Consider the following 25,475-nt stretch of genomic DNA (forward strand, 5'->3'; position numbering starts at 1 on the left):
GGGAACGAATATGTCGTTTTCCACCTCGACACGACCTGTGACGTATTTAAATGTCTCAATCATGTCACCCCTTTCCCTGCGCTCCTCTAGAGTATAGAGCTGCAATTTGCCCAGTCTTTCCTCGTATGAGAGACCCTTGAGTCCGGAGACCATTTTAGTGGCCATCCGTAGACCGACTTGGCTCGAAGCACATCTTTACAGTAATGTGGCCTCCAGAATTGCACACAGTATTCCAGATTAGGTCTCACCATGGCTCTATAAAGTGGCATTATGACTTCAGGTTTGCGGCTGATGAAGCTTCTCTTGATACATCCCATCATTTGCCTTGCCTTGGATGAGGCCTTCTCTACTTGTTTGGCAGCCTTCATGTCTGCACTGATGATTACTCCCAAGTCCTGTTCTTCTGAAGTCCTAGCTAGTGCTTCTCCATTCAAGGTGTATGTTCTGCATGGATTTCTGCTGCCAAGATGCATGACCTTACACTTCTTAGCGTTGAAGCCCAGCTGCCATGTTGAGGACCAGTTTTCCAACATGGGTTGTGGGTTCAAATCCCACACTGCTCTTTGTGACCCTGGGCAAGTCACCTTTAATCCCCCATTGCCCCAGGTACATTAGATAGAGTGGGAGTCTGCCAGGACAGATAGGGAAAAATGCTTGAGTACCTGAATGTACACCACTTAGGTTATAAGGAAAGGAAATAAAAACAGGACTAATTCAACCTGTCCCTGATAACAGGAGCTATCTGGTAACCCTACCAGTGACCCATTTTTTGTCCTTTTGCCAGCCAGCCCTATTTGTCCCAGTTTGGACACAAGGCTGCTGCTAGGGAATGCACCAATCTCTGTTGCCCCTAGACTTCCCAGAGGGAGTTGGAGTATGCGGGCAGGCTGGTGAAGAGGTGGAGGGAGCTGGTCTTAAGGCAGCTGATGTGGGCAGTTGGGGCATGGAAGCTGACTGGTTGGAAGCCAATGTGAGTGGACTGGAGGTCTGGAAGGCTGTTGTAGGGGGGGGGGGGGGTTGGGGAGGAGCACGGGGGAGGAGAAACAATGTTGGGGGTCACCAATGCAAAAGTTGGCTCAGGGTGCCACAATCCTTTAGGACATCCCTGTCCTCAGTAATTTTTTGTATTATTTTTCACATTGGAAGAATAGAATATGCTATGTAGATAAGTGAAATCAACTCCCACTTGAATGCATTTTGAATTGTATTTTTTAGACAGCAGAATGTGAAAAATGTATGTGTGTGTGTGGATACTTTTGCAAGGCACTGTACACAGTTCGTAATTTTATACACACACAAGGGACCTTCAAAAAGTTTCTGCACTTTTTATTTTTTTTAACACTATTCATTAAATATCTCAAAAGCAAATTGCATCACTTTTTCCACTTAATCATCCTATTTTGCGATATATTTTTCCCCTGACATTCTATGACATGCCTTTTTACCACTTCTCCCACCCCAACCATTTCCTGCGAAAACATGAAAGTGCGGAAACTTTATGAAGAACCCTTGTATATAGCGTTACTGAAGGTCATTACTTACAACCAGTCATGCATAGCAAAGTAGATGAGAAATGGCCATCATCTTCTTTTATTATTCTTTCATTGATCTCCTGTGTTTATTTTTCTAAAAATGGATAGGGTTATTGGCCGTACAAATGGATCACATGACTGCATGACCGTCTTGAGTGTTAAGGCATATTGCCATGACAAACAGAACAAACTTTCCAGAACTTTCTGATAAAGACTAGAAGTTTACCTTGCACATTTGTAAAATCTTGCAGCTGCTGTTCTGTGTTTTGTTTTTTTATGCTGACACAAGCAAATATATTTCCAACAGACTTCACAGTTTTCTGAAAATAACATTTTCTATCTTGATTTTGCATCCATCATCTGTTTGCTTGTCTGAGAAGATGTAAAAAATAAATCTTAACAAAATTCAAATTCTGTCCCAAGTGCACAGGCATAGGATGAAGTTAAGAGGTGATAGGCTCCGGAGTAATCTAAGGAAATACTTTTTTACAGAAAGGGTAGTAGAAGCTTGGAACAGTCCTCCCGGAAAAGGTGGTGGAGACAGAGACTGTGTCTGAATTCAGAAGGGCCTGGGATAGGCACGTGGGATCTCTCGGAGAGAGAAAGAGATAATGGTTACTGCGGATGGGCCATTTGGCCTTTATCTGCTATAAGTTTTCTGTGTTTCTATATTGTATTATTATATTTGATACACCACTTGTACATGAGTATTAAGCGGTTTACAAAACTAAATTCATTAGGCATTTTGGACTTCACTCTCTGTCCCGAATGGGCTCCCAATCTAAACTAAAGCGCTTAAGAGAAAAAGAAGTTCCATTCTCAGAAGCTGGTCTTGGCGGATTGATATATAACCCATGTAAGAAGCCAAACGAGGTCCTGTCATCTTTGATATTTCATTTTGAGTGTTGGTTAGAATCAAGCCATGTGGTACGAGCTAAAGATAGCAAACACTGAGTTCCAAGTAGAGTCCCCATGTTATTATAGTTCTTTGATGCACAGTTCCAGGAGTCTGGATGTTAGAGATTCCACATATTTCAAAGTGAGCATGCCTTCCTAGAGATTAGTTTCACCAGTGCCATCTTCAAGGTTCTGTGGTATACTTTGCAAAAGCCATCCTGGATGTGAAATTTCCTATAGGACCAATATAAGAAATAAATTATTTCCAGCAGCAGCAGGCAGAGTGAGAGACACCAGCAGGCAGAGAGAGAGGACACCAGTAGCAGGAGGGAGCGGAGACCAGAGTAGGAGAGCTGAGAAAGACCAGAGAGCAGAGCAGATAGACTGAAATGGAGGCAGCCGGATCACAGCGGAGCTTTCCAGTGTACTGCATGGACTGCCATATGTACGACTACCTCCCCTCGGGAAGGCGGGAGTACATATGCAGTCAGTGTCGGGAACTGGAGAGCCTGAAAAAGGAGGTCGGGAGACTGCAGGCCAGGATCCAGGAGCTGGAAGGGCTGTACGCCCTAGAAGAGCCAGGCCAGGCGTCTGAGGAACCAGACACAGCAAGCTCCATCGAGGATCAGGTGAGGGACCTTGAGAGATACATCGAAGAAGCCTATAGGAGGGTGGAGGAGAAGGACCAGCAGCATCACGGACAGGCGTCCCTAGATGATGAGAGCCACAACCCACCGGAGGATGGACCCAGTGGAGAGGCCGAACAAACAGAGGGGGCCGAGGCGAACCAGGACCCCGAGGGAGGAGCACCAAGATACACCAAGGATACGGACCTGAGGCAGAGGAGGCTACTGAGAAAGGGGAAGACTGCAATTGTTGTAGGAGACTCGATCCTGAGGGAGGTGGACAGTCATGTGGCCGGAGGGAGAGAGGACCGGCTAGTGACATGTCTCCCAGGGGCCAAGACAAAGGACATCGCCGACAGAATCGAGAGGATCCTGGACGGAGCCGAAACAGAGGAGACAGCAGTAATTATCCACGTCGGAACAAATGATGTGAGCCGGAGGAACTTCAGCATGCCTGCGCTAACGGACCAGTTCAGGGTCCTGGGAAGGAAGCTGAAACGGAGGACACAGAGGATAGCCTTCTCGGAGATCCTGCCGGTCCCGAGGGCAGATGCAAGGAGGCAGGCCGAGCTCCAGGATGTGAATGCGTGGCTGAGAAAATGGTGCGAAGATGAGGGTTTCCACTTTGTGAGGAACTGGTCGTCCTTCTGGGGAAAGAGCAAGCTCTACAGGCGGGACGGCCTGCACCTGAGCACGGTGGGAACAAGAATACTGGCAACCAACATGAAGAAGGAGATCGAGAGGGCTTTAAACTAAGGAGAGGGGGAAAGCCGACAGCAGACCTGATGACGCTTCGGACAACGGTATCCAGAAAGGATGCTGAACGGGAAGACTACTACAGGGAAGAGGACGGGGAACCGATGGAGCTCGAGATCAGACAACGAGGGAAGCACCAGGTAACAGCAACTTGCTGTGAGGGACTTAAGTGGCAGGGGGATTCAGGGGGGCGGGGTGGAACCAAAATGCAAGCAGAAGGCAATAAGGAGGAGCCACAAGGCAAGAGGGATCAAACCAAGGCCCAGGGGACAAGAACATGGGAGGGGGCTGGCAGGGCAGGAAATTTCCGAGGACAAGCGGGGAAGGGGGGTGGAGGGGACACGAGGAGGCAGAAATTTGCGAGGGTAAAGGATGAGGGTAAAGCAGAGGCACAGTTAACGGGTGAACAGCCCGAAACTCAAGGGAAGGAGGTCCAGGTAAAAGCAGAGGTGGGGGACAAACGCCGGGACCTACAGTGCTTATACACGAATGCAAGAAGCCTCAGGGCCAAGATGGGTGAACTGGAAGTCATGGCCAAAGGAGAGGACCTGGATGTAATTGGAATTACGGAAACTTGGTGGACAGAGGACAATCAATGGGACGTGGCGCTGCCAGGGTACAAGCTCTACAGGAGGGACAGGACCCACAAGAAGGGGGGAGGCATAGCACTATACATAAAGGACTCTATCTACTTGGTCAGGATGGATACGGCGACAAAGGCAGAGGGGCTGGAATCACTATGGGTCAAACTGCCGGGAACCAAAGGTGCAGACATAAAACTGGGGCTGTATTATCGTCCACCTGGTATGCCGGATGCAGTTGGACACGACTTGGAAGCGGAACTGAAGCAGGAATGCAGTACTGGAAATGTAACAGTGATGGGGGACTTCAACTACCCGGGGATAGACTGGAGTACGGGTCACTCCAACTGCACCAGGGAAACGGAATTCGTAGAAGCTGTGAAGGACTGCTTCATGGAACAACTAGTCAAGGAACCGACGCGAGGGGGAACTACTCTTGACCTCATCCTTAACGGATTAGGGGGGCCTGCAAGAGGGGTAGAAGTGGGAGGACCACTAGGCAACAGTGATCACAACGCAATCAGATTCACATTAGAAAGAGGGACACCCATAGTGAGGAGGACCGCATCGACTGCGCTCAACTTCAGGAAAGGGAACTATGTTGCCATGAGGGAAATGGTGGGGAGGAAGCTCAAGAACAGCTTTAGGATGGAGACTGTAGGAAGCGCCTGGACCCTATTCAGGGACACCCTGCAGGAAGCATAAAACCTGTACATCCCCAGTTTCAGGAAAGGCTGTAAGAACAAGCGGTCAAAAAGCCCGGTTTGGATGACAACTGAAGTAAAGAGGGCAATAAGTGACAAGAAAGTGTCCTTCTGGAGATGGAAAAAGGACCCAACGGAGAAAAATCACCAGAAGCACAGGAATTGCCAAAAGGAATGTCACCGAGAGGTTAGAAAAGCAAAAAGGGAATACGAGGAGGGGCTGGCCAGGGAGGCGGGGAGTCACGAGCGGTGTGCCGCAGGGATCGGTGCTAGGGCCGCTACTCTTCAACATATTTATCAATGACCTGGAAACGGAGGCAAAATGCGAGGTTATAAAATTTGCGGAAGATACCAAACTCTGCGGAAGAGTTAGGACCAGGGAGGAGTGTGAGGACCTGCAAAGGGACCTGGACAAGCTGGAAGACTGGGCAAACAAATGGCAAATGCGCTTTAACGTTGAGAAATGCAAGGTCATGCATATAGGAAATAAGAACCCGTTGTTCAACTACAAAATGGGGGGGGCACTGCTGGGAGACAGCGGACTTGAGAGAGACTTGGGTGTGCTAGTGGATGCATCAATGAAGCCATCCGCACAGTGTGCAGCAGCGGCGAAAAAAGCCAACAGGATGCTGGGCATCATAAAGAAGGGTATCACAACCAGGACGCGGGAAGTCATCATGCCACTATATCAGGCGATGGTGCGCCCGCATCTGGAATACTGCGTTCAGTATTGGTCGCCGCACCTCAAGAAGGACATGGCGGTACTTGAGAGAGTCCAAAGAAGAGCAACGAAGCTGGTAAGAGGGCTGGAAAACTGCCCATACGCTGAGAGGCTGGATAAGCTGGGTCTCTTCTCTCTGGAAAAGAGGAGGCTCAGGGGAGATAGAGACCTTCAAAATCCTGAGAGGCATAGAGAGGGTGGATAGGGACAGGTTCTTCAGACTGAGAGGGGCAACGGGTACGAGGGGGCACTCAGAGAAACTGAAGGGGGATAGGTTCAAGACAAATGCAAGGAAGTTTTTCTTCACCCAGAGGGTCGTGGACACATTGAATGCGCTCCCGGAGGAAGTGATCAGGCAGAATACAGTACAGGGATTCAAACAGAGATTGGACAGATTCCTGAGGGACAAAGGGATCGTAGGGTACTGAAAGGGGTGCGGGGACAAAGGGTCAAGAATTTGATGGGAAGATAGGACTTCGATGAGAAACCAAGGGGTGATTCAGACAGGTCATGACCTGTTGGGCCGCCGCGGGAGCGGTCTTCTGGGCGTGATGGGCCTGTGGTCTGACCCAGCAGAGGCACTGCTTATGTTCTTAATCATATTTTTCAATTCAAATAGAGGAGTCGTGAGACAAAAGATGTCACATACTCGGTGATGGGTGATCCAAGATATTCTTTATTGGTAGACAATACAGTGTAAACAGTTGAACTCGACACTGGCAGTGTTTCAGCAAACGTGCCTTTATCAAGAGTCTCTATATGCTGCGTCATAGACCATATAACACTTTTTACCCAGAGGAGTATTTTGTTGAAACTTAACGCTGTAGAAATTCTCTTGTGGCTATGGAGTCACAAATTTGTAGAGGAGAATTTCTTTGATACTCAGTGCACTCTCATAAAGTAAATATTTCTCCTTTGATTCTTGAGCCATTGTGTAAGCCAGGGTCTCAAAGTCCCTCTTTGAGGGCCGCAATCCAGTCTGGTTTTCAGGATTTACCCAATGAATATGCATGAGATCAATGTGCATGCACTGCTTTCAATGCATATTCATTGGGGAAATCCTGAAAACCCAACTGGATTGCAGCCCTCAAGGAGGGACTTTGAGATCCCTGGTGTAAGCTAATGCACATTCAGTTTTGAGGCAGGAATACAGGCCTAGTAAGTTAAATTATTTTTTCTTTCTTTATCTTAGCCTAATAAGGTCTAACCTGAGATCAGGCTCATCTTTGTACTGATATGGAATCACATAATAATGGAAACAATTATAAAAAATAAAGTTATGGAACACTTAGACGAACATGGTTTAATGGGACAGAGTCAACATGGGTTCACCAATTTGTTTGACTTCTTTGAAGGTATGAATAAACATAAGAACATAAGAAATGCCTGCACCGGATCAGACCTGGGGTCCATCCAGTCCGGTGATCCGCACATGCGGAGGTTCAGCCAGGCGTACCCTGATGCATACATTAGTCACTCGTATCCCTCAATGTGTCCTGCAAGAAGATGTGCGTCCAATTTTCCCTTAAATCCTAGAATGGTAGTTTCCTCCACCATCTCTTTCGGGAGAGAGTTCCAGGCGTTCACCACTTGCTGTGTGAAGCAGAACTTTCTGACATTTGTCCTGGCCGTGTCCCCTCTCAGCTTCAGGCCATGACCTCTGGTCCGAGTCTGGGTCACATTCGCCAATGTGAATAAAGCTATTTCTTGCTCTCCATCCTTTCCCCCTGCTGGTGAGTGAGCTTGCTCCATTTTGTCGATTCCTTTTAACAATTTAAAAATCTCTATCAGATCCCCTCAGTCTTCTCTTCTCAAGGGTGAATAATCCCAGTTTACTGAGGCGATCCTTGTAGCTCAAGTTCTCCATACCTTCTACTAGCTTCGTCGCTCGCCTCTGCACCTTCTCCAGCAGTGTTATATCCTTCTTCAGATATGGAGACCAGTGTTGGACACAGTATTCCAAGTGTGGTCTGACCATTGCTCTATAAAGCGGCATGTGGATAAAGGTGAGCTGGTTGATGTAGTGTATCTAGATTTTCAAAAAGCTTTTGACAAAGTTCCTCATTAGAGATTCTTGAGAAATTTAAAGGGCCATGGGATAGGAGGCAATTTCCTGTTCTAGGATTAGTTATTGGGCAGAAATGGCCATTTTTCTCAGTGGAGATGGGTAAATAGTGTGTACTGGGACTGGTGCTATTTAACACATTTATAAATGATTTTGAAATTGGAATGACAAGTGAGGTGATTAAATTTGCAGATGACACAAAACTATTCAAAGTTATAAAACATATACATATTGTGAAAAATTGCAGGAAGTCCTTAGAAAATTGGAAGACTGGGCATCCAAATGGCAGATTAAATTTATTGTGGACAAATGCAAAGTGATACACATCAAGAATAATAATCTAAATTATAGTTACCGGATGCTAGGGTTCTAGAAGGTTGCTACTCTTTTGGTGATGGTAACTTCACTTGTGGAGTCATAGTTTCCATGCAGGCATCCTAAGTGTCTGTTTATGGTAATGTTGGACTTCCATCTTAATCATCTGCCAACATTCTCTTCTATTCAACATAAGTATGGAAGGTCTCAAAACATTTTCAAAGTAAACAGTAACTTATATCTCACGGTCCTCAGTGGTACTGTCTGCATGCCACTAAACTTTTAGAACATGCAGAGCCAATGGCACCCCTAATCGTCATTGGTCCCTTATATTTTTTGTCATTTTTAAAGATAATTTAGTTTTAATTTATATTTATATTTCAAAAACGTATGCCAGTACTTATCTTTAGCTACGCGGGTGGGGGTATGCACTCCGACGTAGACTACGTTTCGCCCCACAGGGCTGTATCAAGGAATCCCACTGCAAAGTAGTAAAATATATAATAGTATCAACTTACTACAGTAGTTTTAACATCATTCAAAGCAATCTTATTGTTGATTAGGTTACCTCAAGTACATCAGCTCATGCTCCCCGCGTCAAAGTTTAAAGACAGGAAACATGGCCGCAGCGTTCACACATTTAAATACCCTAGATCCTTTTCAAAGCGTGATGACATCAATCTTAGCGTAAAACAACGCCCCCCTTTTTTTTTGCCTCATAATAAGGTAGTCCATTCTATTTCGGCATTCAAGCCAGTAGGAGTAACTGAATTCAAAGAATAGATCCATTTTTGCTCCTTATAATTTAGTTTACTTTTAGAGTCGCCACCCTCCCACCCTACATGAACCTGATCAATAACCCTCCATCTTAAATCTGTAATTTTATGTTTATTATCCCTCCAGTGTTGTACAAGAGGCGCTTCGATATTACCAGTATTAATGCGAGACTTGTGTTCGGTCAAACGAACACTAATCTTACGACTAGTCCTCCCAATATAGAGGAGTTGGCACGGGCATTGGATCATGTAAACGACCATAGAGCTCTGACAGGAAGTATTAGAGATAGCATGATATATCTTATTAGTCCCCGGATGTCTCCAATTTGGACCAGTTTGGCTGGGGAAGGCTTGAAGAGTGTTATAGCCACAGTTGAAAATTTGTATTGACAAAACATTCTCTTCTAGGCACACGCCCAGAAAGGTGAAGTTGCTCTCCATACCTCGGATTTTTCTCTTTTGACCTCAATAAACATCAATGCAGTGACAAAATGGAACATTTCCATTTTGGGTAGTAGACTACATGTCCTATTACAGTGAAACAGCTCTTGGATACATCTGTTTACTTTCTTTTAGGGAAATTTAGAAAGCTGTGATATGGAACTCAGTCTACTAATTCAGATCACTTATTGTCTAGACATAGCCACCTATTAGAATCTTAGGTTTGGACTATCCATCTTCTATGACCTTTTCAAGGGATACAGCCTTACTCCCTCTCTTGGTCCTATTTTTCTGATTTTGATTTGTTTTCTGTGCTGTCTGTGCTCCTTAAAGAAAAAGAATCAATCCAAAAATGCGTTTTTTTTTTCTGATCTTCCCTTTCCTTGTCGAAGACGGCCTTTGGTTAATGAGCCTTAATTGTATGAAAGGTGAATTGGTTGTTTTCAATAAGCAACATCTGATTTCAGTGTAATGGACAACAGTTCATTATTCATACAAACTCTCCCTCTTCTTCCTTTATAATTGGTTTTTTCTGCATGCTTACCTTGTTTCATCGGGAACATAGCTGTCATAATGCAGTAAATCCTACATATGCATCCTAGAGAATCTTTACCAGAAAGATCTGGAAAGTTTGTTTCACCCAATGCCATTTGTGGTCATATGATCCATCTGTGTGACTGGTGAACTGATGTCTGCAAAGAACACCTGTTACAGGTAAGCAGCTTGGCTTTCCATATATTATTCATCTCTAAATACCTCGGTGGCATCACCCCTTACATTTTTCTTCCTTACATCATTCAGTTTCCAGATTCCTCAATTGCTTTATCTTATATATTATTCTAATAATATATATTATATATTATTGCCAACTGATCCAGCTCAGACCTGACAAGGTTGTTCTAAGTCTAGCGTTGATTTTTATGATGCCTTTTCATGTTTTATTTCAATTATATTCTTCTAAAGAAGACTTACGCTTGGATCATTTGATTTGTAGCTCTGTTTTAATAGATAAAATTGCTTTTATGGGCTTGTAGTTTAATTGTTTTAAGAAAAAAACGAGACTAAACCATAGATGCGGTGGATATGCCCATAAGGTTGACATGGATCAGGTAGCAACCATAAATTCCAGTAGACCTACAGAAAATACCAACAGTATTCCTGATCAGTTGGACAGGATGAGTGATTTGGAAGTCGTTAATGAGATGTATAAGGAGATAGTGACTTGTTCAAGATGCCCCCACATCAGATGTTGATCTCCTGACCTAAGGAACTTTTTCTTATTCATAGTGTAAGTTCTCCATCTAGCCAAATAAAGGGGTGGGGGCGCCCAGAGTGCTGTGTAATTGTAAGCAACCAGCACATTAAAGTCCATTTACAGGCAACTATGCTCCCTGAGAGATTTTTACTATATATTCACAAATTTTATATTTGCATACCTGGCTAATTTGCATCTTCTCTTTACCTTGAAACCCAGCCATAATTGCAGCTCTCAAGGACTGGAGCTGTCTGTCCTCAACTTTGATTTGTTTCATTGCTCCTACATCGTTTGTTTATTTGGTGTAAACATTTATTTGATGCTGTCTTTGAGTTTATTTTTATTTAAATCCATTAATTTAAAAAAAAAAAAAATTGAAGCAAGCCATGAAGAGTTTGATTTCCAAATATAGATTTCTGTTGCTTTCTGTCCGTGGCTATTAAATAATTGGTTTTAGAAAAATATAATGAAGCTGGTTGGCCAGCTGTGTGAAAAGCATGTTTACAATATCAGAGATTACTTTAAAGCATGAAAGACAATATAAAATTACAGTGAATGGGCTGTGTTATTATATGGTCTAAGTTTTATATACACTCAGATTGGTTTTAAACCTGTGCTGGAGATTGCTGAAGCCTTGATCGGCAATCCACTTTTGCTGGAGACTCCAGTACTTTAGGCAAAATGCAGAGAAGACGCCAGAAAAATGTAAACAAGCTGGTTTTGAGCTATGACATTAGTTGGGGGCCCAATATTCAAATATAAGCCCAAACTCTATGCCCCTAAATTTGTGATCTATTTTCAGCTGAATTGATTTATTTAATTCATTTTCTATCCCGTTTTCCCCCAAACAGCTCAGAACGGGTTACAGGTTAAACATACAACAGGTTCTGATTTGCACTGGACTTGTCATAAGTTCAGGACAAGTTTACGATGCAAGTTTTCATCCTAACGACACATACTAGAGGTCTAATACTATACTAATATACAAGTTTTCAGCTGAAAATGCATCGGAATTTATGACCGTAAAAATTATGCTTGTAAATTTAGGCCTGCTTTTTTATTTTGCCTAAATGTATGAACCTGATTTACGAGCCCAGTCTTGAAAATCAGTGTTAAGCTCCTAACTTTTTCTCCATATACTACGGTAAATCTCCACTCCCACACACACACACAGTTTTATGCTACTAAATTTAAAAATTAAGTATAATTTGGGGGATAAATTTAGGTACCCAGCCCAAACTAATTTTCAAAGAGGCTATCTGAAGAGCATAATTGTGAGAGTTAAGAATATAAATCCTTTGAATATTGGGCCTTGTTTTGTTAATAGGAAAATAGTATCTCAGCCTTCTAGGAAAATGAAATGTATTGTTAATTCTGATTTCAGGAGATACTTTAAAGGAAGTAAGCAGAAATATTTATTTGGAAAACAAAGTTAAGAATTTAACTTTTCATTTTTACATTGTGGGAAGAAAAGAATACTTTATTTCACTTTTTTCCATTTCCATTTTATTTTTGTAATTTTTTAATTTCAAATTGTGCACTGAACATTTCCACAGAGCCATGTAGCCCACCGCGTGCCGTTAAAACCATATGCAACGCCAGTGCCAAGGTCACAGTCCATGCAGGAGCCACCAGCTAAGACCACACCCGTATTCCTGCCTCCCGAGGGTGCCCCATCACCAGCACGAGGGGAAATGGCCCGCCGTGGCTCGGACTTCACTTCCGAGAGCCCAGCGCTGCTACTGCCACCACCACTGCCCCGTTCCGGAAGCAGAGATGAGAGAGGACCCTGGGTCAAACCGGAGCCAGAGGTCCCGCCCAAGGTAAAAGAAAGGGGTTCTGCTGGTGGAGGGATCGGAGGCTATATTTCCACTCACTGGGCATGTAATTGCAAGGGTTTTCAGAGGGGTCATTACTGGTGGAGGGATCTGAAGCTCCCCTTTGCTGCTGAACCTCACAGAGGCTATACAAAGTGAACATTGAGGGTGGCAAAATCTGTAGCTCTTTTCTTTGATGTATAATTGTAGGAGCTTATAAATATGGTGGTGCTAATTGAGGGATCTGAGGCTTTACTCTGCTGGAGTAGTTCTGTATAAACGTATGAATCATTGTGCTTACTTCGCTTTGTTACCTGGTATTGCTGCTTCTTTGCTTAAAGCAGGTAAAATAGACCTCTGAGAATATCGCAGTAAATGAACCTGCCTTTTTTCTTTTTTTTAGATTGTTCCAGAACTTTTTAGGTTCTTTGTAAATATTGATAAAGGGATAGTATTTTTTGTCTGAAACTGAGTGCCTAATGCCATGCCTTTTACACGGAGTGGCAATTGTGTAGTAAGTTCTCTTACTTTTTGTCCTTTCTGTGAAGACAAGGTGAAGTCATTGTTAACACTGAAGGTTAATACCCTCTGGCAACACAGACCACAGAACACATTTCTAGAGCATTCTAGAAAAAAAATCCAGATCTTTCTCTAGGTGTGCACAACAGTACATAGTTCTGTGGCATGCCTCAGTTTGTTGTAACCCTTCTTCCATAACTCTTTTTGTAATCCGCTTTGAACCGAAAGGTAATGGCGGAATAGAAATCTGTAATGTAATGTAATTGACAGAGAGACATCATTTCTACTGTGGCAATTAGTTTTGCTGCATTTACTTTTCAAAGGTATGTCTTATTTTCTGCCTAAGTTTTTTTCTTAAGTTTCAAAGTTTTTCCTATATGTTCTGTATTCCAATCACCTATAAGTCATATTCCCTCTCCTCCCTCCCCTTTTCCTTATGTTTTCGGTCTTGAAGATTTAATCTCTCTTTGTGTTCGTGTTGTCAGTATTTTTTATGATGATGGCAGAAATAGCATAACGGATTTTTATTTATATGTCGCAAAAGCCTTTCAGTTCTGTGCAGAGAACTACCACATAACTTGTCAGGAGCGGTTAACAATAGCAATTACATCTGAAAGTATCTTAGGAAGGGCTACTGAAGGGCTAGAGAAAAGGGGTGGTTTTTTTTGGAGCTTTCTAAAGTGCATGTAAGAGGCTGATAACTCTGACATCTGGGTCTCTGAAAGTGGCTTGGTATGATAGGAATCTGTTGATGACTCTTTTCTGAATATAACCTTTGATTGAGGGGAAGGTGAAGAATGATTGGTGACGTGTGGATCGGCGAATAGGAACTGATTTAGTAAGGTAGTTGGGCAGTAGGCCATGTAACATACATAGTATAGGCAAAAATGGTCCATAATCAGTATAAGATTTTCTACAAGTGTCTCAGATTGTGGTGGGCCACTGGGGCCATAGCCTGACCAGTATTTTGCCCAACACAGCATCAGCAACTGGAGGGAAAGAGGGCAGGGTCAGACGCCAACTAAAAGTGTTCTGCTGCCCCTGAAATTCTGTAGCGCAAGGTTAAGCAATATTTACTAAACTAAACCTTAAGTTTATATACCGCATCATCTCCACGGATGTGGAGCTCGGCACGGTTTACAAGATGAAAAAAATCCAGATCTACTAAGCTTATGCCAAAGGCAGTGGTAACCAATTTCTAAACAGCACTGTGATCTTTGTTTACAATACTGGGTGGTCAGCTAGTCATGGCTAAAAGCTAAATTAAGGGATATTAGCCTTGAAAAAACCCTGATGGGTGAAACATGTCGGCAAAATAATCCCTGAACATCCGACCACAAACAATTACCAAGCTAAGTAGTTTAATTAATATATATTTATTATGGTTAAGATAAATTAAGAAATACTTATAAATATTTAAAAATCTAAAAAAAATTAAATTATTCAATAAGAGGACCCGGTGAGGAATGGGTACGTGAAGCCAGATGCAATGAAATTGGTTTGAATATCTTGAGGTACCTCTGAGGGTCATTCATATATCAATCAGGATTCACTTACTTGGCAGTGTGACTACATTGGAGGTGGCTGAGATTGTGTCCCCTCTTATCATCTATATAAAGGCAGTGGTAAAGCAAAAAGACCACTACAAAGAGCTACATCAACTTCTGGAAATTCAAAAGTACCAAATGAAGGTATTAACTTCTTTGTTATCAGACCCTAAAGATAAATCTTGTTCTTACAGTTTTCACTGAGTATCAGGCTCTGAGCTCTTAAGTTTGAAGCTGTATCCTCCACTGCTCCCAAATGACTATGCACAGAGTAAAGCTCTACCTCCCATTCAATATTTATGTACTTATTTTCCAAGGATTGACATACCACCAAGTGCATTTAGAAAAAAAAAAAAAAATGCATTGAGACAGTTCACCATGCACCATTGAGACAGTACTCAGTAGACTGTTCCAATAGAGAAAAGAAATAGAATAGCAGGGGGACGTGTCCGTTGTCAAGAAGAATTCCAGTGTTAAAGGTCTGGGGGGGGGGGGCAGTAGATTCCAATCTGATAGCCAAAGGTAAAGTGTTCCATTATTTAGGTTTGTTATAACTGAAGACTGTTTGGTATGTAACCTCAAGATGTAAGTGAGGGGGCAGAGGTGGTGTAGGGGAGCATTTTGTGATGATCATATTGTCTGTGATGGGATATAAGGAAGCAACAAATTAGAAATGAAAACTGGAGTGAAAGAAGATGACCTTTGTGGATCAAGAGAAGAAATTTAAACTGAATACTTGCAGATAGTGGAAGCCACCAGTCAAATACTAACAATGGGCATTGCAGAGTAGTTTGGCAGTGGTAGTTTGGACTAGCTAAAGGTGCTTGAGAGATAAGAAGGTCTTAATCGTGAGTATAGAGCAGGGGGTCTCAAAGTCCCTCCTCGAGGGCCGCAATCCAGTCGGGTTTTCAGGATTTCCCCAATGAACATGCATGAGATCTATGTGCACGCACTGCTTTCAATGCATATTCATTGGGGAAATCCTGAAAACCCGACTGGATTGCGGCCCTCAAGGAGGGACTTTGAGATCCCTGCTCTAAGCATTGTTCAGGTGTGTGCAACTTTTCTCTCATGTGAGCAACAAGTTCTAAAAACCAACAATACTCCACATTTGCAAGTATTTTTGTGAGCAACCAAGTAAAATCTGTGGGCAACACTTCCAGAATGTATGAATAATTGCTCACATGCTCAGCTTAGAGCAGAGGTCTCAAAATCCCTCCTTGAGGGCCGCAATCCAGTCGGGTTTTCAGGATTTCCCCAATGAATATGAGATCTATGTGCATGCACTGCTTTCAATGCATGTTCATTAGGGAAATCCTAAAAACCCGACTGGATTGCGGCTCTGAAGGAGGGACTTTGAGATCCCTGGTATAGAGCATTACAATAATTCAGGTGTGTAATGACTAAAGAGAGGATTGACATGCAAGTTTAGGTCAAAGGAAGACATGGTATTATGGAGCAAACCGAAGTATATAATCTAAGACTTTCAGGGAACGGGAATAGGTGAGTGGATTTGGTCAGATCTCAGCCCAGTATGGGTCCACTGGTTACATGCTGATACCTCAAATTTTGGCATATCAATGAATCATTTCTTGGGGACAAAGAGAAGTGTTAGTACTTGGGGCAAGGCAATTCAGCAGTATTCCCCTGCTCTTTTATGTTAACCCCCTACTATCCTATTAAACTTTGTAGTTTGAACCCCCTTCTCCCATTTGGACTGTCAAGTTATTCTATTTTTATCTTCTAGCTGGATTGAAAGTTGCTCAGATAACCTTGTTCAAAGGGTGAGATAATAAATCTCTAGTGAACATGGAAGCTTGGATATTTGGGGGAGGAGGGGATTATCTAGTCTCTCATGGGATGCTTTTAAAGTAGTTGTGTCAGGTCTTCTGGTATGCCTTGCAATCAGTTGTAGGAAAAGTCTAGAGCCTCAGCTTGACAATTTAAACTAAACTAAACCTTAAGTTTGTATAGCGCATCATCTCCATAAAGATAGAGCTCGGCACAGTTTACAGATAAATTCAATAAATGAGGGAAGGACATAATAAGAAATTAGAGGTTATGAATAGGATAGCTAGCTTTACATTTTAAATAGATAGCTTTACATTTTAAATAGATAGCTTTTTGGAGAAAAGCAGGTTTTCAGATGCTTTCGGAATAATTGGAATGAGCCTAGGTTCAGCAGCGGGGCAGGGAGGTTGTTCCAAAGCTCAGTGAATTTGAAGAAAAGGGATTTCCCTGCATACATGATGCCTTTTAACGAGGGGAAAGATCATTTGAGTTTGTGGGCGAATCTGGTCTCAAAGAATTCCAGGATAGTGGAATTAGGGGAGGAAAAATATTAGCTCATAAGAACAAGGTAGTAGCATGACAGATGAAAGAATCTGGCAACCCTACAGAGCTGAATTTGACCAAATGTATTTTGCAGCTCTGAATTTAGATTTTGAACTGAATAGCATCTAATTTTGAACAGTCTAGAAATGCTTAGGCATTTCTTAAGTCCACCTTTCTCAGATAAGTGGCACATCATCAGAGCTCAATATACAATCAAAAGATTAGATATTTTTGCTTATATTTTTCTCATTTGCAGTAATTCAGTTTCTCAGTGAAATTATATCTTTCTTTAAAGATCAGTCACTCCGCATCAGTGGTCTCCAACTCAAACCCTTTGCAGGGCCACATTTTGGATTTGTAGGTACTTGGAGGGCCTCAGAAACAATACCGGTAGTTAATGGCTTATTAAAGAAATGACAATTTTGCATGAGGTAAAACTCTTTATAAATCGTTCCTTTTGGCTAAGTTTTAATAATAATATTATAATTTATAGCTAAAGAGACATATGATCAAGAAACAATTATTTTACTTTTGTGATTATGATAAACATACCGAGGGCCTCAAAATAATACCTGGCAGGCCGCGAGTTTGAGACACTGCTCCATATCATATCATTTTGCCAGGTATTCTTTAAATTCTTTTGTTAATGCCAGTGATAGCATTCATTTTAAACCCCCGGCATGTGAGTGGATGCTATGTGTATTTGCTAAAATAAGTTAGTATGGCTCCTTTTACTAAATGGCACTAGAGGTTTTTAGTGCGGGCCAGCAAGGTAAATGCTTCAATACTCATAGAATTCCTATGAGCGCCATAACATTTCCCTCACCGGCCCACGCTAAAAGCTTTTAATTAATTTTAGTAAAACCCAGCTTATGACTGCTTATTGTACTAAGGCTTTATAGTTGGATTTTTTTTAAGGAAAATGTACAAACATTTCTGTTACGTCACTTCTTTTATTCAAGAAAATTTTCACCAAATGGAAATCGTTGATAGTATGTATTTTATTTATTTTCTTAATTTTAACGATCCACCTTCTTGCTATGCTCTTCAAGGAGAATTGCAGTAAAATATAATATAGTGACACACAGCAAAAAATTAAGTAGCTTTCATATCCTCCCACAATGATCAATCCTTATAACATACCATACCATATCAACTCTTGTATCCCGCAAATGTCAGCTAGGAATCATTGAGGCTTACACAATATTAGAATTGCTACAGAGACATAGATATTACAAAGAAATTACATGGAAGATATCATGCAGGGGTCATCTCTCTCTGCTGAACCTGCCTTCCCATGATCTTTTATCCTGCATACTATTGAGCCTTCAGTAAGTCATAATTTCTAAAACCCCTCCTAATATATTAAACTGGGTAATAGTTTCCCATTTTTTTCCAAGCTGAATACATAGAAATCCATGTAGACCAAAACAAACCAGTCTTCCTGTCAGACCTCTCTTAATCTTGGATCAACACAGAACTGTTTCCAGTTGAACTGTTCATTCTGAATCTAAGTATAAAACAAATCAATTTTTGTCATCTTGGACTTCGTAGATAATCTCTAGGCCTTCAAATCCTTAATTATTGATCATGTAGTGGAATGTGAAATGTACCAAAACCAATACCGATTTAACACTTATATCCCACGTATAACTTGACTAGATATCAACCTTACTTAGGCAGATATTAACCTTACCAAGGCAAAATACATAGTAACATAGTAGATGACGGCAGATAAAGACCCGAATGGTCCATCCAGTCTGCCCAACCTGATTCAATTTAAATTATTATTATTATTTTTTTTTCTTCTTAGCTATTTCTGGGCGAGAATCCAAAGCTTTACCCGGTACTGTGCTTGGGTTCCAACTGCCGAAATCTCTGTTAAGACTTACTCCAGCCCATCTACACCCTCCCAGCCATTGAAGTCCTCCCCTGCCCATCCTCCTCCAAACGGCTTATGGACAGTGTGGCAAGTGAATCTTCTCGTCAATCTGGCAACGACGCTAATGAATGAATGTCGGAACCAGTTTGTTTACATAAAGGCAGTATCATATGGAATCCGTACATATCAAATTTAGAACTGTAGACTATCCCAATCAAAATTTATAGGATTTTAAAGTTATGGGACAAATATGTCCCTTGGTCCTGAAAGGGTTAAAAGGAGCATTTAAGTTGGTACAATAGGATATATTTGTGTGGGTGAATGAGGGCTCCTTTTACTAAGGTGCGCTAGTGTTTTTAGCGCACGCAGCAGATTAGCACGTGCTAAGCGGCTAGAACTAACGCCAGCTCAAGATCCTACACGCATCCTTCCTCCTTTTATTCCACTATCTTGGAATTCCTTAAATCCTAATTCCACCAGATCCACCCAAAAATTAAAACTATCTTTCCCCTCATTAAAAGGTATATCCCGTGTTGGAAAACTAGGGACTTCCCTCCCCTTCAGAATCACCGAGCTCTGGAATAATCTTACCTCCCCGCTTCGTAACCTGAGCTCCCTCCAACTATTCCGTAAGCATCTGAAAACTTGGCTATTCTCAAAAATGTAACTTTTCCTTCCCTCTGGTACAGTAAGCCCCTCTAAACTCTCTTATTTATTCCTATAATCCCATTGGAGTTCCTTTCTTTCCCAACTCCTGCTGAGCTCTACGACTGTGGAGAAGATGCTGTATACAAACCCAAGGTTTAGTTTAGTTAGTTAGTTAGTTTAGTTAGCATCTAGTACGCATGGCACTCTAGCACGCGCTATTCCGCGCGTTAATGCCCTAACGCAGCTTAGTAAAAGGAGCCCTGAGTTTCAGCAGTGTTAAGCATTAAAATTTGCCACCGTCAAATGGGTTGGATAAAAGGACCACATAGACCAGGGGTCTCAAAGTCCCTCCTTGAGGGCCGCAATCCAGTCGGGTTTTCATGATTTCCCCAATGAATATGCACGAGATCTACATGCACGCACAGCTTTCAATGCATATTCATTGGGGAAATCCTGAAAACCCGACTGGATTGCGGCCCTCAAAGAGGGACTTTGAGATCCCTGGCGTAGACTGTTTCTGGCTTTTGAGCTGTAGCTTGTCCAGTTGTAGGCTGCTGGCAATTTGCTTTAAGATGAACCATTTGGTGCATGCAGCAGAAAAATGATGGCCGAAGTAAAAGGAATGAAATACAGTGCTTTGGGCTAGTCTTCCCTGTGAAATAAACTGTAATGTATCTGTGCAGAATTGTTGCTTATAGATTAGGGTTTTACGCCACCTCAAAACATATCCATCAAGAGATTAAAGTCATCTTCAGATGATGACAGCTCGATATTCAAAAGCACGTATCCAGATAATTGCTATATCGAGGCCTTATCTGTGAATAGTCAGCTGCACTATATGGAGCTATACATAGTAACATATAGATGACGGCAGATAAAGACCGGAATGGTCCATCCAGTCTGCCCAACCTGATTCAATTTAAATTATTATTTTTTTTTTTTCTTAGCTATTTCTGGGCGAGAATCCAAAGCTTTACCCGGTACTGTGCTTGGGTTCCAACTGCCGAAATCTCTGTTAAGACTTACTCCAGCCCATTTACACCCTCCCAGCCATTGAAGCCCTCCCCTGCCCATCCTCCTCCAAACGGCCATACACAGACACAGACCGTACAAGTCTGCCCAGTAACTGGCCTAGTTCAATCTTTAATATTATTTTCTGATTCTAGATCTTCTGTGTTCATCCCACACTTCTTTGAACTCAGCCACCGTTTTCCTCTCCACCACCTCTCTCGGGAGCGCATTCCAGGCATCCACCACCCTCTCCGTAAAGTAGAATTTCCTAACATTGCCCCTGAATCTACCACTATGTAGATAACGTAGTGTTTATTCCACCTAATTCTACAGATAGTCCATGATATTTGGCAACTATCCCCAATTAGCTATATAAATGAAGTTAGTGCAGAATAAAGGTTGTTTTAACTTTACCCACTTAGCTACCCAGCTAAAGCAGCGTTTCTCAAACTTTTTTAACTCCAGCATACTAAACAGAGCAAATGTTTTTCGCGGCACATTATAACGGATATTATAAAATTGCAGAACCAACAAAAAAATTAAATCAGAGAGTTATTTATTTAAAGTTCTTTAAGCTGGTATGGGTAATTGTAACAATGGTAAAACTAAAGTAGATAGAATACGATTTTCTCGGTAAATGCTCCGCAATTATGAAATTCCAAGCCGATTTATTTACAGGAAGAATCATTGTTAGACCAATTCAAATCTAACTTTAAAACTTTCTTATTTAGAGACGTATTTGACCTATAATCTCCCCACCAAAGATCACCACACACCAGATTTCCTTCTCCTAATGTACTTAACCCTCATCGTCTTGCTCTCCTATCCAATATTGTATTTCTCCTCCCTAACCTATTGTCTGACAATGTATGTTTGTTTGTCCTTGAAATTTAAATGTAAAACCCAGATTTTATATTATTTACCTAAGTACACCACTTAGAAATATGATAAGCGGGTTAACAAATTTTAATAAACTTGAAAGTTGAACTCTAAACGCGACTCAATAGTCAGCAAGCAAACGCGCATTTCATCATCCCTGGTCTGCAGTCGTTCTCTTTTTTTTTTTTTCTTCGATTTAATTTCTGTCAGAGCTGAAAATCCAAGTTCGCAAAGATAAAAAAGATCCAAACAGTAAGTGCGTCATTGCTAAAGTTAGGATAACTACTGCCTAAAAAATAAAATGACTTGCCATTAGTTTTTACAAGGGCCAATCACATCAAAGAATGATGCTTGTCTGCGCAGTTGTATCCTTACGCACGCAGACGCTCATAACATTACAGACTCTTGCATATGCGACATACGTGCCATCTATTCAAGTGTCTATTTATGAAGGGAATTTTTAAAAATAAAGAAATTGAAATTTTGAAGGAATATGATAGTTTTAATGATTGTATAGAAAGATGGGAGGGGGGAGGGTTTTTAATTAATTTACATATTAAGAATATAATGTATGATGTTCAAGTGTTACATGATAGTATTTCATGTTGTTCTTTTTGTGCACTTGATGTAAGTTTGAAAAAGAATAAAGAAATTAAAAAAATAAAATAAAGTAAAAAATTCTGGAATCTCTTCAGGGCGCACCACTGTGCCATGGCACACAGTTTGAGAGACATTTCCAGAAGTTAGGCGGCAAGATGCAGCGGGTTAAGTGCTTATTCTATAACAGCATCTGGAGGCCCAGATTCTGTTATAGAATGCAAGCTTAAGTTTGCCATTAACCCTTTCAGGACCAAGGGACATATTTGTCCCATAACTTTAAAATCCTATCAATTTTGATTGGGATAGTCTACAGTTCTAAATTTGATATGTACGGATTCCATAGGATACTGCCTTTAAGTAAACAAACTGGTTCCGACATTCATTCATTAGCGTCGTTGCCAGATTGACGAGAAGATTCACTTGCCACACTGTCCATAAGCCAGAAGTTTGATTTAAAAAAAAAAAAAATAATGATATTTCACAAAAAAAATCAATTTTTTGGCATCTGCAAGCCCTTTTTACCATAAAAATGTCGTCAAAACCACAAAAATTGGCCTACGATCCTTATGGTCCTGAAAGGGTTAAGGCACGCTAACTTTTGCCATCTCAGTAGCAGGTGTAAATGTTGTGCCTAAATGTGGCATCCCAAGCCCTGCCCAAGAATTTACACGCCAAGCAAGTTGTGCATAAATGTTATGGAATACCACTGAGCACGTGCAAGTGCTAGTATTCTATAATTTACATGCTGCAGATAGCACCGAATATATGTGAACAATTTAATCACCGTGATGGGCGTTTAAAATGCTGACCCTTACATGTCTTGTCTCTGTCCGTCAGTAATGCTTTTTTTGCTCACGCGTGTACTACTATTTAATGTTTAGTGGTCTAATAGAAGGTGATATTCCTCCTTTTCTATTTGGAGAAATGGCAGATGCTGGCATGGATGAGATGATGCAGCTTGTCATCTGGCGTTTCTACAGGCAGCTTCTCCATTAGGAGGGTGGCATCGTGCAGCTGCCCTTTGCTGCACTGTAGCAAGAGCGTCCCCCTCTAGCACTTTGGTCTCAGTCTTGTCTCTTTACTTCTCACCAGGTACCCCAAAGGACGACATCCATTGCTACTGCCTTGAACACCAGTGCAGCTATTGGAAGCCGGCAAATTCAGGCAGTGAGAGCAAGGTGAGAATTCAGTCCTTACCCCAGCGTGTTTCACTGGCACTAGTAAAATCTGTCATTAATTTAGTGATACTCAAAGAAATGCATTCAGTATCACAGCATGACATTCCACATGACAGTATGGGAACAGAATTAGTGACGCCGTTTTGTGACGTCATTCCATGTTTCTCTAGTAATAATAATAATAACTTTATTCTTCTACACCGCCATAGTCGTGAGACTTCTAGGCGGTTCACATTGAAGAGAGCTGGACAGTCAGCGAGTTACAATATGCAGAAGTCAGAGAATTACAGCAGACAGAATCTTAAAAAGGCAGTTGAAATACAATATATAGATTGATAGCAAATGTTAGAAGTTTCAGATTTATATGCAGGAGTGGACATATTTAGTGTTTGGTGTAGGTATTTTTTGGGTGATATTTCTGTCGAATAAGGCAGTTTTTATGGCTTTTCTAAAGGTGTCATAGGTCAGTCTTGCTCCTTTTATGTCGTTGTCTAACCAGTGTTGTTTTTTGTTTGCTTGGTACTTAAAAGTTCTATCCAGGAAGGCTTTGTATTTGCAGCCGGTAATTTTTGGGTATGCAAATAGATTACAGTTTCTGGTTTGTCTCGTAGGGTTGTATAGTATGAAGTGAGGTAACGGGTAGGTAGGAGCCAGTCTCCAAACCAGCTTGAAACAGACGCAAGAGAACTTGAAGATTATTCGCGCCTCCATTGGCAGCCAGTGAAGCAGTCTGTAGTGGTCGCTCTTTTTCAACCCAAATATCAAGCGGACCGCCGTGTTTTGGACAATTCTAAGTTTCCTCACTGTTTTTTTTTTTGGGTATACCCATATAAACGATATTGCAGCGGTCCAGTGTAGAAAGCACTAGCGATTGCACTAGTAGTCTAAATGATAATGGGTCAAAGTATTTTTTGGTGGTCCTTAACTTCCATAATGTCGGGAAACACTTTTTTTACCACTATATTCGTGTGTTCAACCGTTGTCAAAAGTGTGTCTAATGTGACTCCCAATATTTTTATTGTTTTAGTAATCGGGTAGTCACGATCTTTTACATGCAACGTTGTTTTGGTAATTTTGTCTGTTGGGCTTGCAAGGAAGACTTTTGTTTTTTCTGTGTTTAGTGGTTACTGTTGCATGACATCATATGATAGCTTTGTTTCTGTAGTATGTTATAGTAGAATTCCTTATGTACATAGAATTCCATGTAGGATTGTTCTTGTTCTACCCAGGGAATGTAATAGACAAGGCCCATCAACAGCCTGCTACAGTAAAGAGTTAAATTCTTAGCTCCTCCTCATCTTCAATGCGGTAAATGCATAGAAACTTCTATTTTGACTCTAGGTTTGTAGGGAGTAGGCTTTTAATGCTTTAGCAGCATCTATATATTTTTTCTTCTTCATGCAGCTTATTTGGTGGTGGTCTTTCTATGACTATGGGTAATAGCCTATAGTCAGGCATTATTCCTGTGTGCAGAGAAACGCCACTGGAACCTTCCATGTTGCAGCAGTCATGCTGGCATCTTGGAATTCTGGACATCTTCGGGGGTGAGTCATTCTAGTCTGGTAAATCTGAGATGCTACAAATGGTAGTGCCTCAGACAGGTGAACAGATCTATGTGAGGGTGAAAGTCTTGTCATACTGGGTTAGTGTAGCAGAATCTTGGTGGCAAGGAGGTCTCTCAGGATGCCTTCCCTATGTCCCTTTTACTTTTTATGTGTTCTACCACCAGCACTTAGAACTGAGCTCTATGCCCGGGAGCTGCAGAATGCTCCCTTGCCAAATGAGCCTAAACACCGAAGAGAGCTGTGGAAGTCCAGCCAAATGCACATAAAAATAGCATTACTGGGTTAGACCAATGGTCCATCAAGTCCAGTAGCTTGTTCTCACGGTAGCCAATCCAGGTCATTAGTACCTGGCCAAAACCCAAGATGTAGCAATATTCCATGCTACCAATACAGGGCAAGCAGTGGCTTCCCCCTTGTCTTTCTCAATAACAGACTAAAGACTTTTCGTCCAGGAACTTGTCCAAACCTTTCTTTTTTTTTTAAATTTTTATTTATAAAATTTTCATTCTTACAATAAATGAATAGCATAATATTTAGTTTATAATAATTATAGTTGTATGTACAATATCATATCATATATATTGAATCCCTTTCCCCAAACCTTTCTTAAAGCATTCTCTGAGAAAAAAATTTCCTCCTATTGGTTTTAAAAGTATTTCCATGTAGCTTCATCGAGTGTCCCCTAGTCTTTGTAATTTTTGATGGAGCAAAAAATCAGTCCACTTGTGCCCGTTCTACTCCACTCAGGATTTTGTAGACTTCAATCGTATCTCCCCTCAGCTGTCTATTTTCCAAGCTGAAGAGCCCTAACTGTTTTAGTCTTTCC

At 41.6% G+C, this 25,475-nt stretch overlaps 1 protein-coding gene across 6 annotated transcripts in view; it reads left to right on the top strand.

Moving 5' to 3' along the window:
- Positions 1-25,475, top strand: part of MINK1 (misshapen like kinase 1) — a 213,781-nt gene that overhangs the window by 135,272 nt on the left and 53,034 nt on the right. For 3 of the 6 annotated variants that reach the window (XM_033923495.1, XM_033923497.1, XM_033923496.1), the window contains 2 exons: positions 12,226-12,492; positions 22,999-23,084. In XM_033923495.1, the coding sequence (XP_033779386.1) occupies positions 12,226-12,492; positions 22,999-23,084 (353 nt within the window). The remainder of the gene's footprint in view (positions 1-12,225; positions 12,493-22,998; positions 23,085-25,475) is intronic. The other 3 variants (XM_033923498.1, XM_033923500.1, XM_033923499.1) reach the window with 1 other exon arrangement.

This window comes from Geotrypetes seraphini, chromosome 16 (assembly GCF_902459505.1).
Source record: "Geotrypetes seraphini chromosome 16, aGeoSer1.1, whole genome shotgun sequence".
In the NCBI taxonomy this organism is placed as follows: domain Eukaryota; kingdom Metazoa; phylum Chordata; class Amphibia; order Gymnophiona; family Dermophiidae; genus Geotrypetes; species Geotrypetes seraphini.